Source organism: Cuculus canorus, chromosome 3 (genome assembly GCF_017976375.1).
Source record: "Cuculus canorus isolate bCucCan1 chromosome 3, bCucCan1.pri, whole genome shotgun sequence".
In the NCBI taxonomy this organism is placed as follows: Eukaryota; Metazoa; Chordata; class Aves; order Cuculiformes; family Cuculidae; genus Cuculus; species Cuculus canorus.
The window spans coordinates 43,581,457-43,600,977 of NC_071403.1; the positions used below are offsets into that span (position 1 = coordinate 43,581,457).

The following is a 19,521-nucleotide window of genomic DNA, read 5'->3' on the forward strand; positions in this document are numbered from 1 at the left end:
TGCAAGATTTATCAGATGCAGATGAATGCCAGGAAAAGTTCATTTACCAGTCCGAATCAGTGCATTTGACTCTACCGTGACTTTCGAAAGGAACTTGCATGGACTCAAGTTGATTGCTTAATGTTCCTTGATGCAGTGAAAGAGTAAAGACTTCACATTTACAGTAGTACCTGCAAACACACAGATGGCATCCAGAACCTTGCAGTAGTTTGCTCTTACACGTAAGTTATCAGAAAAAAATAGCATTAAAAGCATACAAATCAAATCACATCTTTTCCTGAAAAAAATTACTTGAAGTGGCACTTTTCCTCTTCTTTACAACTTAAGCATTGAGTAGCACTTGGTATATATGCAGTTTCAACATCTTACTTAGTTGACAAGCAAAGTTAGTCATTTTCCTGTTTATGTGGGCCAGCAATAGGGAAGAGGAATATATCAGAAATAGGAAAATGTGATTCTAAAACCACAAAAATTTCTAACAAGGACCTAAACAAGGAGGCAAAACAACTTCAACTCATATTTTGCAATTAACTAGATATAAAATTTCCATTTAGGCAAAGCTTTTATATGCAGTAAAAATACAGAAGAAGAATTGAAGCAACAACCAGTCAAAGCTCTTCCACATTCATGCCAAATGGGTATCACAGCTTCTAGAGACAGAGGTATTTTCCATAATAAAGTCACCTAGTTTTTCAAGCTTTTGCCATTTTAAGCATGAATTCCTACCAGGGATTCTGTCAATAAACTCATGAGTTTTAAGTTTAATGACCATTTTAAGTATCACCAGTATAACAGAAGGGATAGGCCTGGTAGTTTTAAGCATTTGTAACCGTCCACTCTGAAGACCAAAATGCTAGTTTTATGAAAGAATACAGAAGCTGAGATGATGAAAAACAGATATTTTGTCACTGATAAATAAACCACTTCAAGTGCCAAAAGAGGCACACGAGTAGTGGGTGGGTGACATTTCTGTCAGTATGTATTTGGCACAACACACCAGAGTATGCAACTGTTTTATAACGCTACTGAATCACACAGATTAAAAAAAAAAAAAGTACGATACAGCAGAAACACATCCAGAAGACAGCAGAGTGATAAAACAGGTATTAATGCAAATTTTACAAGGAAGGCACAACAGTATCTGTAGTGAAAGACAACTAGCATAAACAGACACTGTAAAGTAATTTCATATTTTAACCTTCCATTTTTACACCTTTTTGGCTTTTACCTTTTAACTTCCATTTCTGAATTTTACATGTCTCCTATTAGCATTCAAGCTCCTTTTCATCAGTAGCCAATATATTTTAAACTGTTTGTTTTGCTCCCACAATTTTTCATTTGATAAACGTCTAGCATTTAAATGTCTTACTAGTCTCTAGAGCTGAAATGCATTGGTTTACCGCTGCAACATACTACTGCCTCAGCCTTGTCAACAACCTTGCTTTGAGTACTCAAGTGCAAACTTCAGGTAGGACTTACAGTGTTTACACTTCTTGCCCCATTCCTGGAGGTGTTCAAGGCCAGGTTTGATGGGGCCTTGGGCAGCCTGACCTAGCGGGACGTGTCCCTGCCCATGGCAAGGGGGTTGGAACTGGATGATCTTTAAGGTCCCTTCCAACCCAAACTATTCTATGATTCTATATACAACAGCAGCAATCACTCATCCTTAAAACTTGAGAGGATTCAAAACAAAAAAGTGACTCCAACGATACCTTCCTGGCACTCCAGCAATCACATCTGAGAGCTTAGTAAATTCTACAGACACCAACCTATAGAAAACCTATAGACACACACCTATAGAAAACCAACCGATGGCTGATCTCTACCATGACTGAAGGGACTGAGATAGAAAGTCACTGCAAGAATCAGCAGAGCTACTGTTTCCCCAAGATCTCTGGTCCTTCTAGAATCCCAAAGTCCTAAAAAGTATACAACCATTTTTAGTTTTATCTAAGCTCTCTTAGTTTCCAAGCAAAACGCCCTACTTTCATGCATGATATAGTCAACTATGAACATGATTGACTTAGTATTGGTTTACACTTTGTCTGGAAAAAAAGTAAACCAAACTAATGTTAAAGGACCATAAAAAAAAGTTAGAAAAAAGCCTGGAGTGTCACTTTTTCCAGTGTAGGTGTACAGTATGTATGAGGAGAATCTCAAAAACATATCTCAAAGGATTTTAAAAAGCTTTTCATTGCTGGTGACACATTTTTCCCTGAAATAAGCCACTTCCTTTCTAAAACCCACACAGTACCTCAGTGTCAAGATTCAGTAACTTCTTGAAGTCTGTGTATATATCTTTCATACACAAAACACGGAAGTCTTAAATTCTTATTACTTTCCATGCTTTAAGATATAACTGTATTATCAGTAAGGTCAGATTTCAAACATTTCCATTCAGTAAAGAATTCTCTTTGTCACAGACTGAATACATGCCCTATGTGAGTACCATTAAGTCCAGTGGGCTCTTATCACTATATCAAGGATTTGAGAACTGCCATGTCATTCAAAAGTTAGTGTAGTCAATTGAAGTCAGAGACAAAAATTTCTTCTGAGCTACTCGGGTATAAAGGATTTCCAAATGCATGAAATCAAAGCATTAGAGCCTATTATGACAAATGGAAGTAAAACCCAAGGGACTCTAAGCTAATGAAAATACGTTGTACCTTACCATTATGCTTCAGAATGTTTATTCCTCAAGGATTTCTCTGGAATTCTCCCTATAAATAAAATCCAAAGTTTATTTGTTTTTTTCATTTAAGACTCCCAACTTCACTTGGCCATTAACCACAAGCAGAAGTGATAAAAGTTATATCTGTTAAAGCACAATAATCTGCACTCTTACAATTTGCATTAGGAAGCAACTGCTATTATATTGTGCAACTGCAGCATAAAAAGACAGAAGACAAATAAGTACTTGTCCATGGACGGAGAAACACCTACCATTCTGAACCAAAACCAAACCTTGCTGCATTCAGCTGAGTGAAAAAGTTCATTACATTAAGTCATATTGCAGTAATGTTTGTAGGATTTTCATATGTTTGTAATTGGTGTAAAGCAAAAATTAAGGAAGACAAAAGGCAAAAAGATAATTGTAGAAAACTGAACGATAAACAACGTTAACAAAATGCAAGCTAAGCACCTACTAGTTTTATTCCTGGCTTACATTCTTGAAACTGCCCACGCTGTCTGAACAGCTACGTCAAAACCTTGAATACACGCAGCATTAATAAAAATTGTAAATAAGAAATAAATGCCAGTGAAGAAATACTTGCTTCTCTATTAACAGTTGCAAGCAAAGCAGTATAGTCCAATATTTAGAAAACTAGACTTGAGCTCAAGACCCACGCTCTATATTCCTAGATTATCTGGCATATCATGAGTAAGGCTTTTCAACTTCCCATACTTGACTTTCAATTTTGACGCTTTACTGTGAAGCTGGTTTCTTATTAAATACTTATACATATGGCCTAGCCCTATAAAGGCCCCCATCTTACCATTAGTCCTGAGAAATTACCGTAAAACAAAACAGCCAGTGCCTCTGCAAATAAAGCCCAACTAAAAGAATTATGTCATTAAAAAAAGACCGGTTCCTTGCTACCCCTACGACAATCAAACTAGACATGCTTACTTCACAGTAACTTTACCTTCCTGCAAGGACTACACATTTACAGACATCTGACCACCCCTCTTACACATCACTAAAATCAAAAATCTTCATGTTATAAAGTGGTTAACAATCCCGTGAATAGTGTCTGAAATAGAATAGAATCTAGCTAACTTACCAGTACCTGTATTCGTTCTGTAATACTAATATGGGCAAAAAAATTAAAATGTAGCTTAGCCAGAAAAAGCAAGCAGAAATGAAATGAATATGCACAGAAGTATGCAATGTAACGTGTCCGCAAACCGGATAAAGAACACTTCCATGGCAACAGACACCAGAAACCCATGAACCATTTCACAAGAATCATTCAACAATCACCTAAAATCATGAACAACAATTAGGCTTACATTAGGTAAAAATGTTTATTTCAACAAACAGTCTGCCTTAAGCAGCAACTGGCTGTACAGGATAGAAATGCTAAAACAGAGACTAATTCCCACTGAACTGCACACAGATTGCAATATGAGAAGACCAAATAAGCTTGCTTTAAGAAATAAATACATAAATTGCCTAACGGCTTTGATTTTTGATTCATCACATTGTTTTCTAGTGCAGACTAAACACACCAGTTTCCAAAAGAAGTTTATCTTACTTCGCCACAGAAAATCTCCTAAGGTCAAAACCATTAGCACATATAGAAGTATAGATAAATCGGAATAATAACATTTCCTGGTCATCTAAATAGCAATTTGGACATACTGAACTAAACATAAAATCTACTTTAATCAGCTGTCTATACTTTACATAAAACAAAAAATGATATGTTATCCATAAAAATTCAACCCAACTGCCAAATAAAAAAAAAGGGGAGAGAAGCATATCCTTTTAGGAAGTTTATTTTTACTGCATGAATTACAATGTGATGAAATTATTGGATTTTTTTTTTCCCCCCTTCCAACTACAATTCATAATCAATATTTAATACAAAAGCGCTTTAACTCTGTACAGTTGAGTACGTTAGGTTTGAAAGAGATGTGAATGATGGTATGTGTAACTTTAAACTACTGCCCTTGTATAAAAGTACCATAATAAACGATATAAATTTCATAAAGGCAATCTATATCCTATCTTCGTGCAAATATTTTTTGTTGCTATTCAATTTTGCAGTAGTAGTTGCTCTTTAACTTTTTGCATAAGTGTAGATTTTCAGAAAGTCTTGATTACTGAAAAACATTGTTTGAATGATATAATTAGAGGAAACAGAATAAAACACAAAATTGTGAAGACTACCTCTGAGAAATAAGAATTTGAAAAATTATGATGCAAGTTCCAAAAATTCAAGTAGCTCTCTGCCTCTGAAGCTTAAGATCCTGAGAACTGTCTGAACAGTTCAATGCGAAATTACTCATATGGTTATTTCTGAATAAAAGTACAATGCAGGTATATAAAGTTTTAATCCCATGGGGATTTTTAAACCTGAAGCTTATGTTTCTAACATTCTATACTTTTCTCAAAACAAAAGTGATTTCTGTTGTAGTTAAACAACTGAGTATAATTATGTTGAATCATAGTCCAAAGGGTAGAAAGCATCAATAATTTCTACCCAATTAGATAACCCAGTGGGGGGTGTTATTTTCCTATCCTTCCCACACTCTGACTTTCAACTTGCCCTGGTTTCCCAAAACAATTCAGACAGAAATCAGCTACAAAAAGGAAACCTAAAAGACAAAAATGTAACAGGTATTTAGAGACATGTTAAGAAGCTGATTTTAAGAAATTAGTTTTAGTAGCTCAAATTTCTACTGTAATAAAGACCTCGAGAACGAACTTTATATTTTCTTTTTGCTTATTTCACCAATATCCTTTCATTTTTAAGATACAAATACAGCTTAAAAATGTGATCAAAATTATCTAAAAAACCCCACTTTACAAGTTCATTTCTAACCAACAGCAAACTGAAGCCTCAATATGGTATCTGAAGACACACTAGTAGATGCCGGTTTACTTTCTCCAAAGGAATGTTCCATAGAAAGAAGTATGTCAATGCAAACGTAGACAAGAACTAGAGCCTATTTCCACAACAGATACAATCATTATAGAACATTTAATCATAACTCTATTTCTATCAGGTAACTTAACAAGGAATTGTAATTAAGTCAGTCCTTTAGAATATGCATTTATTTAGGTACATAATGCAATAATTACAAAGCAATTTTATATTGAAAATATTCAGCAGCCACTTAAGAACTATGTACAAAATGAATTTAATGTACAAAATACCTTAGGAGTATAGCCTGAATACCAGAAGTAATGTGGCTATGTAGTTTATATTATCCTTAAGTCTATATGCAAACACAGACACAAGTACTTTGCAATGTTAATCTGTGAACTCCAAAACAAATAACAAAATTACCCGTATTTTCGACAAAGATACATACTAGCTGCAAAGCAGGAGGAAGAGGGGTGAGGAGGAATTTTATACATACATCAATAAAATAAGGCCACCAAGTTAAGCATAAAATAGATAGATTCAGTTAACAAGAATTCTTAAATTCATTAGGCAGAAACATTTCACTGCAAAGGCCAAACACAGACTTCGTAGACAAAAATGCCATATACCATAATATCATGCAGTATTCTAAGACAATTAAACCTGTCACTAATGACACAAACCCAGTTCTCAATAAAGAAATTATTAAAATACCTGTTTCATTTAAAAAGCAAGTACAGTAACACATTACCTTTTGTTTATGAAACCAAAACTGTAAAACTTTCCAAGCATGGAAATAATCTCTGCTGAAAATTAACTGGAATTAAGCTTTACCCACCACTTAGGCACCTCTGCAGTGTTCAGCCTGCAGGTTTGTATTAATTCAAGGCTCACTTCAGAATTCAGGATTGCAAACTGAAGAAACCCCCTCACACACACTCCCTATACACTGAACAGCATGTATTCCTTCTTCAACATCACTAATAACACTGGAAATGGAAAAGTATATACGAAAAATCTAGCTACCTAACAAGATCCAAAGTTGTTTACTAAGATATCAACCCCACAGTAAGATCTGCAATAAACACATAATGCTGATACCCTTTGGCTTCAGACACTTGTTCATACTTTAATCTGCACGAAACCCAAGGCAAAACTGAGTTCCAAGTACTACACTGCCACCTGCTACTCGTATGTACTTTCCAATGGAACCTATAGGCCATACTTAGGCGTTACGTCCAATTCAGGCTCTAAAATTATTACAACATGCGAAGAAGTTTTATACAAAAAAAGAGCACGCAGGGAAATGAGAAAACAGACCAAAACAAATGAAAAGTTCAACAAGAGAAAAGACTTTGAAAGAAAAATGAATCTATTAAATGAAAATTTTGAAAACTTGCATGTAGTAGAAATCTCATTCCACGTTATTTAGGGCCTCAAGAGCATTTGGAACATAAGAAAGCAAAACCACAAGACATTTTGCCTCAGTGGGAAAACCAGACTTGGCCTTTTAAGCAGTGGGAAGCTAATATTTGGACCAACTACAGAGAAAATGATCACTGAAAAGCATTTTGTATTGTTTAAAAAGCAGAATTTGCTATTAAAATTAATTAATAAAACAAGCAGTATCAGTGAAACTTCTATAGGAAGTCTTCTGAAGAAATAAATCAGTTATGGTCCTCCTCATGAACTTAATCAGATCATAGCACATACAATGAACTGTATTATTTACACTTCAATGTTTTAAGGCACTCAAAATATGTAAGGACACAGATGGTTACATTAACACATCAACTAGAACATAAACGCTGCAGCACTGTCATTATATAAAATATTTATTAGTAAGGGTAAGAAACATTGATTTTGTTCAAAAGGTCAGAGGTCACACGGCTAGCAGTCCTAAATGACAACAGCATCAACTCAACAAACAAGCAAAATATACAGAACATCAAATTTGTACCTAAGAGCACTGGAACATGTTTTATTTTTATTTAGAAACAAAATTGTAGTGCAACCTGAAGTCAAGATTAACCTAAGGTTTATGTCTCCTTTTTGACAGGCTCAACAAAAATCAGATTAAAACTAGATAGAATTTTTATCTACTGTTCCATACTAGCTGCCAAGTTTAGCATGAACAAGTGTATGGCAGTATATGAACAAACAGTTTTCTAGTTGCAGCAGTACCTTTACTCCGCTTATTGCTGTTCTGGATCCAAAACACTGACATTGACACTGGAAATATATTAAAGTAACATGTACTAAAAGGAAAGCTGAAACATGCAGTTACTAATGTGACTAACAGGGGCATCAAAATCTGGCAATTAGCAGCTAAAATAATAGGTCCAGAATGTCCTGATTCTGATCTTCCGCCTAAATATTCAAAGTAACACCAATGGGTGCAAGCAGTAGAAGGGAATATATTTCCATTACTAAAGGAAGCTTTCTTCAAAACAGACAAGAGGCAGACACAAACAGCACTCATGCTTTGCCTGATTTTTTTGTCCATTGAGCAAAGACACTTATGCTACAGTTGAAAGAGTTATTTCAATACTTTTCTGAAAGACTTGAGAAAAAAACAGAATCCTAGTGAAACTTCTCATTAAGCACACACAACACGTAAACATCTACAAAATAGCTGTTTTAAAATTCTGAATACCACAGTTTGTCAGCTGATGGAGAGGAGAAGGGACACAGAATTTTAATTGCTTGCTCCCCTACAAATTTGGTCCTATTAAAAAATATACATGTCCTACCACAACTAAAACTGTCAAAACCTGAGGTTAGTGAGACTTTTAAAAACTAAAGGTACTTCTGCTGTAATACTGTAATCAGTATAAAGACAGAAGAGAACAATGACATTGACTAGAAATACCAATTACAAAACTGGCAGTTTAATAGCATACCTTATCAGAAAAACCTAACTTTAAGAACGTTTAATAAAACGGTCATAATATAAACTGAGGCTCCTGCTCCCCAATTACACCATATAGCAAAACTAAATTACATTAAAAATAACTCGGTGTTCTTTCCAATGAACTGTATCTTCAACACCTAGCCAGATGTTTCAAGAAGTCTAAAGGTGTTTATAGATATTGCATGTATGAGATTCTGTAAAATTCAATAATTTGCAAAAGGTAAAAATGTTAAATTATCAGTGAAAATTATGCAAAAATATATTCACTGCAACAGCTTAAAAGTCCACATACAAATTTGCTACCAGTGAGAAGTATAATACAGCAATTAAAAAAACTTCAATTCAGTTCTGAATTACAAATAGGTCCTATATACTTACTTTTTTCCATATACTAAGATATAAACACTGCTTCCTGCCTTTTTTTTTTTTCCCCACTACTTCCTTGTAAAAGCTCTTTTTTGGCTAGCTTTCACAATATCATCAGGAGATGCTGATTTGAAGTCAAATGGTGTTATGGCAACCATAGGACCAGTTTCTTTGGGTTTTACATCTTGTACTTGCCTATTGTACAGGAAAGTTTTATGCACACCAATTGTGTGCCGTTTATAACCTTTTGGAGGATAACGGAGACACAAGGTTAAAGCAAAAGCTGAAGGTCTTGCACGCAATGCCTTCATCCATGAAAGGGACAAATCCTGCCTCTTAGGACTAAGCCCTCTTTGGGGTCTTTTATTTGTTTTGGCAAAACCAGAACATTTCCCTCGTTTTTCCTTTAAAAGTTTAGCTTCAGGGCTTAAGATGTTTGACCGTCCTCCCACATTCTGTTCTGCAGATACATCTGTGTTTCTTACAAGGACACTTAAATCAATGTTGGTTCTTTTACAGGCCCTTGATTCCGTTACATTCAGCTTAGGGAATTCTGTATTCTGTTGAGTTTTACCTATTTCCATCGTCTCTGCTATTAAATCTGAGAGCGATAAATTCTCAACCTCCTTTAGTGGAGAAACTTTAGAGAGGGCTAGAGAAGACAAAGATCCTGCTAGCTCTGGCATCCCACCTGAAGTCTGGGGCTGACTTACTAGTTGTGATAATGGCGAGTTTCCCAATTTCGTATCAGTGAGACTTGCTGTTGACTGGGTATAAAGATCAGCCAAAGAATAACAGTAGCTAGCATTGCTTTCCTGGTGCTCCTGAAGCAAGTCAGCCAATGATGTACTTCCAGACCTTAACACTGGCAAAGCATCCATGCCTGAAGAGGGGTTTTCTTGTTTTATACTTTGGACAAGTGAAGAACAATGTTCACGAAGTTCATTATTTCTATTTACAGTATGACTGACTTCATTATCAAAAGCCAATTTTCCTAAAGCATTTGTTAAGCATGGAGAACTGTAAAAATCTGCATTACTATTACAATCAGAAGTATTTGAGGAAACAAGAGGAATGTCTTCAGGATTCAGAGAATCACAAACCACATTCTGCATCAGCAAGGATTTCAAGTCCTGCGTTTCTTTGCTTTCCAACTTCTTAAAGGAAGAATTTCCAGATGAGCTACTTCCTATGCTAAAGTAAATATCTTCACCAGCAGGAATCAAACTTACTGCATTAGCACTTTCTGGTAGTTGATTCTCTGCCTGTTGATTCACAGGTTCACAAAATGATCCTTTACACAAATCATCACTATAAGAAGATGACAAAACAAGTGAAGAGGGTTTCAATTCTTTCCTTTCAGGTGAAGGTAGGTTGGATTTTTCAGCATTAAGGAGCATTTTGTCATTTGTAATTAAAGAATAACAAGCTGAACCACTTTCGGCTGTCAAGTTTCCAATCTCAGGTTTGCTGGTGTTGTCAGCAACATTTCCTACTGCACAAGAGAAACTGTCTGTATCAATACACATTTCTGGACAACAAAGTAAGTCTCCTTACCTTACAATAGCCAATAATTTCAGATGGAAGTGCAGTCACAACGAAATATCCAATTTTTTTAAAGTTGACAGCAGCCACAAAAAAAAACAAGAAGAAACATGAAAAGGCACTTAATTACTAAGTGTTTTCCAAAGATACGCAGTGTTGTACAATCAAATCATCGACATATACTGAAATACCTAAGAAACTTTAAAAATCAGCAAAGAATGCTAGTAAAGATTATGAAAATTTAAGCATAAATCAAAATAAGAAAGTTACTGCTTTGGCGCTACCAAAAAAGGAAGGTGTTGGTATTGGGGGTGGGAGACAACAGTCCACAAAACAAATAATGTGCATAATGTGCATAAAACTTAAAAGACTATGTCCCACTTTTAGGACATGTATTCATTCAGATAAGTCATATATTAGAAATCAGAAATTTACTGTGAACTGCAGATGTTTGCAGTTTGAATTTAAGCTGACACTAAGGTTTTATTTTGACTTCTAGCTCAAGAAAAGCTACCGTTTCCTTTAACTGTTTTTAGAACATGGAAATAGAAGAGTAAGTTGGTCTTTTTTAATTTTCTAATAAATGACTATGCAATAACAAGCACCTTCACAGCTTGTAAAGTCAAAATTAAACTGTACATAGAAACTTATCACCTTGAACATAAACAATTAAATAGAAGTATACCTTTTTTCGTTTTTCCTACAATCACAGCATCCTCATTCTTGGTCTTCACATTTTGCTTACTGCCTTGTGAAAACACACGATCCAAAGCCTTCTGTACATCAAATTTACTATCCAGTAGTGCTTCCACCATTGTTTGCTCTGGTACAGACTCCGCCAGAACTTCTCTCATTTGATCAAGGCATGAATTAAGACGGGCTAAAAGAGACATATTACTGTTATAAACCGCACAATAAAACATCTTAAGCGGCCTAACCACTACCACCACACATCTGATTAACAGAAACAGGAGAATATATCACAGTAAAAGAGAAAAACTTTAGAATTAATTTTAATCTCACTTATTGCCATGATAAACTTATATTTGACTAAGTTCAGATATTGCTATAAAGAACACACCACTGACTACTATTTATTAGTTTATGAGGTCTCAATACTGAAATACTTCAATGTTGTAAAATTAACTAACTTCACTGCAGAGAACAAATACAAATAATTGCCTTAAAAATATCTAAAGTAATTGAGTAAGTCAATACAGAATCCCATTGAACAGCACATTTTAACTATTTACAGATGCTATAATTAACACCCCAAAGCAAAGCAGTATTTTCAGGGGCCTCAGGCTTAAGAACTGAAAACTCCAGATCAACATGTCAGGTTTGAGACTACCTGCAATCTTTGCTTTTCCTAAAACTGTAATACATTTTTCGCTGATAAAATCAATTTTCTTTGGAGTATATTTCTACAACTAGTATAAGCCTTGACCAAAATAAGTTTCTTGACTTGCTGCACAATACAAGACTTAAAATTCCCCACAATGCCACTCACTGGCAGTAAGTGGAAGTAACAACTATTTGACAAACACATACAAGAGAACTGAAGAAAATTTTCATGAATATTACAGCTTCTGCCAGTTCAGATTTTAGAAAGCAGGAACTGAGCAAAAGGAAGACAACTACAGGTTCTTTATTTGAACACCTCCTCAAAGATGGTAATGTTTAAACAACTTTCCTAAGGTAATTCAACACCACATAATTCCAACTTTCTCAACATTACTTTAAATTAGCACCTCTAAATCAAATACCCAAATAGCAGGTCAATGTTCCCCAGAAATTTGCTCTGCAAAACAAGTACCGACAGACAGAGACCTGCACAATGTGCTGGTTGGCTATTTTATCATCCAGCGCTCAACAAGGAGAGTCTTGCCAAACTCTTTGCAACCAGAATGACTGTGATCCATAACTTAGTATTAATGCCAACATGGTACTCTATATACCAAATACAGCAGGTCTCGTGGAACCACTGCTGTTTTCACAGTAGAAATGGTTATTTCTAACTTTCTTTCCCACCATTTTTAGTGCAGAATATCACTTTCCTTCTTGTTCAAATAGCAATTCTTAACTGACTGAATCTGTAAAAAGCATTCTGAAAATCCAGGGTATCCACATAAAAGCCAATTCTTTCAAGTTGTCCTCTACAGCATTACTGCCAGCTGTAAAAACATGTATATTATACCCCAAGTTACCATATTTACTCATATGCATTAGCACAATAGCTACTGATTCGCTTGACATGGAATCTAGGCTGTTTCTACTCTATCGTTTCTGAATTTTCTGTACTTGTTTTAAATACCAAATTTCATTTGTATATTTTATTGTCTAGTCATTCACCAACATAGTTCACTCTGAGCTTATCGACATTTTAAAAATAAACCTTATTTCCAGAACATTAAAAACTAACTTAACTTTAAATACTTGTGGAAAAAAGACTCATGAATCTTTTTCACAAAGCATATAAAGTAAGCAATCAGGCAGTAAGTTTTAAAAAAAAAAAGCAAGTACTTTTTCCCCCAACCACTCAGCTCAGAACTCTGCTTGTAACATGGAATTCACAGCTGCAGGACTGAATGGAAACCAGAGTCTAATGAATTCAAAACAGAGTAAAAAAAGATTTGTTGAGGATACAGGTATGTAAAGACACTAACTACAGATTCAAAGAAATGCATGACTTTAAAAGCCTCTCAAATACTGCTAATTGCCATAATTTGGAACGCAATACAAGCAAAAGATCATTATACAAATACTCTGATACTCTTCCCTAAGCATTCATTTGCAGAGTCAAGACCTTGAACAAAATGGATCTTGGCCTGATGTAGTACAGCTGCTCTTATGCCTGAATTTCATATGAAATCTCATTACTTCTAATAAGAAACTATGAACCCATTTCAACGTATGCAACCAAGTTACAAGTAGTATACAAAAGGTAGTTATGAACTTGAAGAATCACCACGGAAGCTATGGTCATGAAGGGTGTTGTTCCACAAGATTACAAAATGAGCAGTATCAGTTAAGTTGCAAACACTAATATGACTATTTTAGCAAGCCTTTAATTTATAAAAGGGATTGTTCCGAGAATTATTTATTTTTCATAATTACCTCTATCAACTTCAGTCAACTGATGATTGGATGTAAAATAATCAGCACTCTCATCTGTATCTTCATAGCCATATTCTTCTTCTAACGGCTCAGCAAGTGTTGCTGGTTTGTCTCGTCTGGAGTAGATAAATTGAGCTGCTACATTAGGTAAAAAAAAAGAAAGTTTTAAAAAGAAGTTAAATAGTTTTTCCTCCTTTAAAACCAAAACATCTCTAAAGGGAAAGAAGGTTAGGACGCTGACCTGTTGCAGTGGTTTTGGGAGGGGATGGGGCAATACTATTTGACTACTACCTGAAGACTGTACAGAGCATGCAGCACTTCATGCGTGAATATATATTCAATAAGTTGTCATTACAGTGAAGCCACAGTCTGGGCAATATCCTTGTATGCATGTAATGCAACAATTCTGCACAGTGCAGTATTCAAATGAAAGAATATACTCCAGGTTTGAAAAATTTTCTCTACTGAATTACCATCTACGGCCTGATGTCTTCAGAATGTTACTCCACAATTATTTTTCTTTTTTTGCCTCAATCACAAATAAAAAAAAAATACCACAAAAATAACATTGCTTTCACAGTACGGCCCTGTCAAACTACCTATAACAATTTAATGAAGTAGGAACACATTCTCCTCTTTTTAAAATTTCATTAGAACTACAGATTATGAATTAAAATGAATATACATAATAAACAAGTGCATAACTCCACTCTAATTTAGCAGCACATTAATGCATACACAGATAAAACGCTGAACATGAGTGCCAATCATTATATATTCTCAGGAACATATAATGTAAACAAATATACTTATGTAATATTCTCCCCAGCTCTGAAATACATACTCAAAGTATATGTATATACAGAAGTTAAGTAGTATAGCCTTAGCAACTGTTTCCCAAATGTATACCATTTCCATACTCAATCACCATAACTGAAGAAACTATTAAAAGATTGCTATACAACCCAGATCAGGTTATTTTATAAATGCAGCTCATGTAAAAAGAATTCTTAGGAAAATTACTGTGCATAAACAATTATTAGTTTTACAATTTAGCAGTTTATACTTCAATAAAAAGTAAACACATTAGACATTTTCATCACAAAATACAAGGCTACCTTAATTCTTAGAAAAGGTCAGAAAAATTCTACTAATTAAACTTAGAAAATGAATGCAAGACAATCTGAATTTAGATCAGGGAATATGGATACAAGTAATAAAAATACACACCTAGACTGATTTGCTTATCTAAAATCAACAGGATGACAGAGGAACAGATTTTTAACGACCTAATTAACTCAAGTACCTGTGGCCAGAGGTCACAAACTACATCACAGTTGTAGTGGATTTAGATCCAGTCTAGTAGCACAGCTTCACACCAACATCAGACATACTATTTTCAGCTCTAGAAACACTATCAGCAAATCTGGGGAAGCCCTGAACTGATAATCTTGCCAGAGATTTGACTAGAGAACACAAACTAATGGTTCTACAGTCAAGGTGAATTCAGCTGCTCTAAGCCACTCCAATTAAGTCTTACCTGTGCAAACAGCATCACTTTTATACCTCCTTTGTAACATTACAAATGACAGAAGGCTTATTAGCTCCTCATGATCTTGCATGAGAACAGACGCCAGTGAGGATCAGTGCTGCATCCCATAGTAAAATTTCCTACCTGACATTTACTCAACATTGTGTAAAAGACATCAACTGCCAAGTGTAGAATCGCAACTGTTAAGCTCAGCTGGATCTTACAAACAATTCTAAAAGATAACAAATCTTTCAAGACTATCAACACATTCCCATAAACCTCATTTTTACATTCTCAAGTACATTCTGACCATCCAAGATAACAAACTTGTCTGACCGAAGATGTGTTCAGTTGTCAAATGTGAATTCCAGAAGTATAACACCTAACGCCACCTGACTTAAACAGGATTATGGCCACTAGGCACTTTTAGCTTTTAAATATTGTTTTATTCTACAAATGAATATCAACTTATATGTAATCATTCAAACTAACCTGTTGAAGGAGAAATGCAATACTCATCTTCTACCGACTGGCCATACACATCATCATCTTCAAAATCTATGGGGCAGAAATAGTAAGATTAGTCTGCACAGTTTCTAGACACTTAATATAATAAAAAAAGGCATCAGGAATCAATTATCAGGAAACACAAAGAGAAAGTAAATTAACACCCAAAAAAATATCCTAGTATTATGTAAAGCTTGAAAATAAAATTGCAATTTTCACGAAGTAACGATGAAATTCACGAAATAAGTAATAAAATATTTTTAAAGATGTCATTGAATATACTTGGCAGTTTCACAAACAACATATGTTGTTTGTTGTTTTAAGAGTGAGACAAAAAAGTAGCCAACAGGTTAAAAAAAAAAATGCACTCTGATATCAACTTAACAGACCACAGAACTAGTATACAACAAACAAATACTGATCCATCTATAAAAGGCTCAGAATTTGAAGCATGAAAGATTCATTTCTCTCTCAACATGAAACAAGAAAATCAAAGTAAACTTTACTCTATAATCCACTATAATTTTCAGAAAAAAATGCCAAGCAAAAGCAATAGCTAAAAGGGCTGGCACAAGTGTATGAAAAGTTTAGTGAAAGACCCAGGAAGCTACTTTGGAAACTAAATATCACTGCATAAAGAAAACATATTACAGCCTTGTTTTTATTGTTCACCTTTAAAAAAAGAACATATTGTTAACTACTTTCTGATCATGTCGAAAAGAACACACAGTCTCCTGATTCCATGTTAGAATCTATTAATCTACAAAAAGTCTAGAGAAGAGCTATAATTTTTTTTCAAGGCAAGACCACTTTTTGTAGTTTGGCCAATACTTGGAGAGTATCAAAGAGAACATTCACAGTTAGTAGCAAGTAAAATTAACATATCTTGTCAGTGTGCACTACTTGAATCACTTCCGTATCCCACACTAGTTTAACTTCTAGACTAAGTAAAACACAGTTCAGTGAAAATGGCTTGGTTTGCACTGACCATAAAAACAAATATTTAAAAATGACAGAAATTATAGAGAACAGAATAAAAGCCACAGAAGCATTCCATTGTATCAAAAGCTGTATCACAAACATGCTCTCAGCTAGAATATTACAGTCAGTTCTGGTCACAATACCTCAAAAAGGAGAGAGTGGAAATAGAACAAGGTCAAATAAAGGCCACAGGACTTAAGGCCTCAGAAGCCTTCCTAGGAAAGGAGACCAAAAAATATTGCAAATATTTACTTTAGAAAGCAGACAAATAATTGGGCCAGACAAAGCTCTGCAAAATCTTAAGTGGCATAAAAAGAACATATGGCACTATATTAAATAAAAAAAGAAGACACAAAAGTATACTTCATTTGGGGCAGAAATGATTGTATGCAATTATGGAAGTAGTATATATTGTAAGCATAAAGACCACACATATACATACTTCTAATTAAACCCAATGCGTAATGCAACAGTAAAGTTTCAAATAGCAATAGCAATTTAAGCCTTAGGTGGCTACCACAAATTACTATACATCTCAACAATCTCAATTAAAAGAGATCCTAATGAGTGTACAAACACTGAAATGAATTCTACAGGTTGGTCACCAAACTTCACAGAGATTCAGTGGAAAACAGTATTTCAAGGAACCTGTGATGAAGTAAATCTCTAGAGAATGAAAGAATCAAGCAGGAAAAAAACCCATCCAGTTCAAGATTTTGCCTACGTTAGATAAACTTGCCCTGATAAAACTTGCAAGGTAGGCCACACAGATGTGGTGGCACATGTGGATTTACATGACTTCTCCAAAAATTCCAAGATCACAGTGCAGAACCCAAGTTGTGCTACTATACTAGATACACACATTGCATCTCTCCACTAAACAGCAAAAGACCCGAGGCAGGCAGAAGTACTTGCAGTTTTTGCATATAATCTCACAAAGAGAGGCAAAAAAAAGCTGCTCCCATAATAAAGGGTCTTTAATACATCAGTATCAACTGAAGTGTGTCCATTTTTCCCACAGCCCAAGGCAACACAAAAAAAAGAAAAAAAATTGAGGAAAAAGAAGTGTGCAATTTATAATTTGCCTAAGTTAATGGGACAGGGCACAAAGAAAGCAGCAGTGCAGACAAGCTCTTAGATAGGAGTTTGTTCATTCCATGCAAGCTTAAGATACATGCTTAGAGTCAATTATCTTAGAAGTCTTTTCCAACCTCAATGATTCTGTATGACAGAAAGGTGTTTGAAAAACAGGTTCTTCCTGGATGCTCAACTCCATCTATAAGAACTACGTTCCTTCTACAACGAATGGCTGTATGATCTAGTATTATGGCTGAACACCAACAATTTGCTAGACTGAGACCGAGTATACAAGCTTTTAAGCTTTACAAGGTTAAGAAGGCTTAAAATGAGACTAGTTTGCTGTACATCTTCATTTATGTTTCAAAACACTTATGTCATATTTAAAAAAAGTCAATAAAAATCTATTGATGCAAGAAACAGAAGCATATAGAAAAGCTACAAAAGAATAATTAAAGGAATACAGTATTTAACTCAGCAACAATCTACTCAGTTTCTATCAGCACGTTTATGCAACCAAGTGTTTGCAAAACCATACTTAGAATCGTTAATACTTAGAATCATAGAATCATTAAGGTTGGTAAAGACCTCTAAGATCATCCAGCCCAACACCATCGTGCTTGCTAAACCATGTCTCAAAATGCCACGTCTACACTTTTTTTAAATCCCTCCATCACTTCCCTGGGCAGCCTCTTTCAGTGCTTCACAACTCTTTCAGCGAAGAATTTTTTAATAATACCAAATCTAACCCTCCCCTGGTGCAGTTTGAGGCCATTTACTCTCATCCTCTCACCTGTTTATTGGGAGGAGATTAGCACCTTCCTCACTACTTCTTTACAAGTGCTTCAGAACTCCTTTTTCCTTCCCTCAGAAGGGATCCCTGCTTTCCCATACAAGTTACATTAACACTGAGCATCTCAGACAAGAAACAGACCACCTACCAACACAAGCTTTAATTCAAACAGTTAATAAGATTTAGGGGGACTCCGCCTCCGCCACAAATACCACCTCAATTCAACACTGCCATTTTGGACTGCAAATGGCAGAACTCGAATTTCGGTCTTATTTCTGATTATGGTGATAATATTGGATAACATTCTGCGCTTTTTCACAGCGTCTTCAGCTTCAGACAGCATGTTCAGTTCTATCGAGGCTGGCTTTCCAAGATACTCCTGAAAAGCGGTTAACTTCAGCAGCTTAAGCCAAGGCAGGGAAACCCTCCCTCGGCCCGGCCTACTCCGCAGGGAAGCTGCCGGGACGCTGCCCCAAGGGGCAGCAGCAGCCAGAAACGGGCGGAGGGAGGCGAGGCCTGTGGGGAGCCCCCGCCCACCCCCGCAGAGAGAAGAAGGGGGCGGGAGGCACTGCGTCTCCCCTCGCACCGCCCTAGGCGGGCCCCCCCACCCCCGCGCCTGCGGGAAGGCAGGGGCGCGAAGACGCCGGCGGAGGGGCGTCCGGAGCAACCCCAGGAGCGGACCCCGCTGCTCTGCTGCCGGGTCCTGCGCGCCACTACCTTCGTCGTAGTTATAGCCTCGGACGTTCCTGTGGCGGGACATGATGGCGGCGTCACTCGCCCGCGGTGGCACTGGTGCGGCGGGGCTCTAGGGCGCCATGTTGATGTCCGGCGGAACTCCCCGGAGCAGGCGCGCGGAGCGTACTTCCGGCCGCCTCGCGCGGCCGCGCATGCTCCCTCGCCTGGGGGTCACGTCAGCGGGGGGTGCGAGGCGGGGCTGCGGAGGTACTCGTGTCGCTCGCTGGCGGCTCCGGGGGCGTCGAGGGGGCGGATGGTGCAGCCAGACACCGGCGGGGAGGCTGTTGTGAGGGTGCTGGCATCCGCCGTGGGGAATCAGAGAAGGGTTTGGTTGGAGAGGACCTTAAACATCATAGAA

The 19,521-nt window shown here is 36.4% G+C and overlaps 1 protein-coding gene across 2 annotated transcripts in view; it reads right to left on the reverse strand.

The window, feature by feature from the left end:
* Positions 1-19,301, reverse strand: part of HBS1L (HBS1 like translational GTPase) — a 57,199-nt gene extending 37,898 nt beyond the window's left edge. Inside the window, exons 1-5 of one of the 2 annotated variants that reach the window (XM_054061491.1) lie at positions 19,146-19,301; positions 15,563-15,628; positions 13,540-13,677; positions 11,108-11,302; positions 10,255-10,429 (exon numbers count right to left, since the gene is read on the reverse strand). In XM_054061491.1, coding sequence (XP_053917466.1) covers positions 10,255-10,429; positions 11,108-11,302; positions 13,540-13,677; positions 15,563-15,628; positions 19,146-19,188 — 617 coding nt within the window. In that variant the 5' untranslated portion in view covers positions 19,189-19,301. The remainder of the gene's footprint in view (positions 1-10,254; positions 10,430-11,107; positions 11,303-13,539; positions 13,678-15,562; positions 15,629-19,145) is intronic. The other variant, XM_054061492.1, reaches the window with a different exon arrangement.
* Between the last annotated feature and the right edge of the window lie 220 nt (positions 19,302-19,521).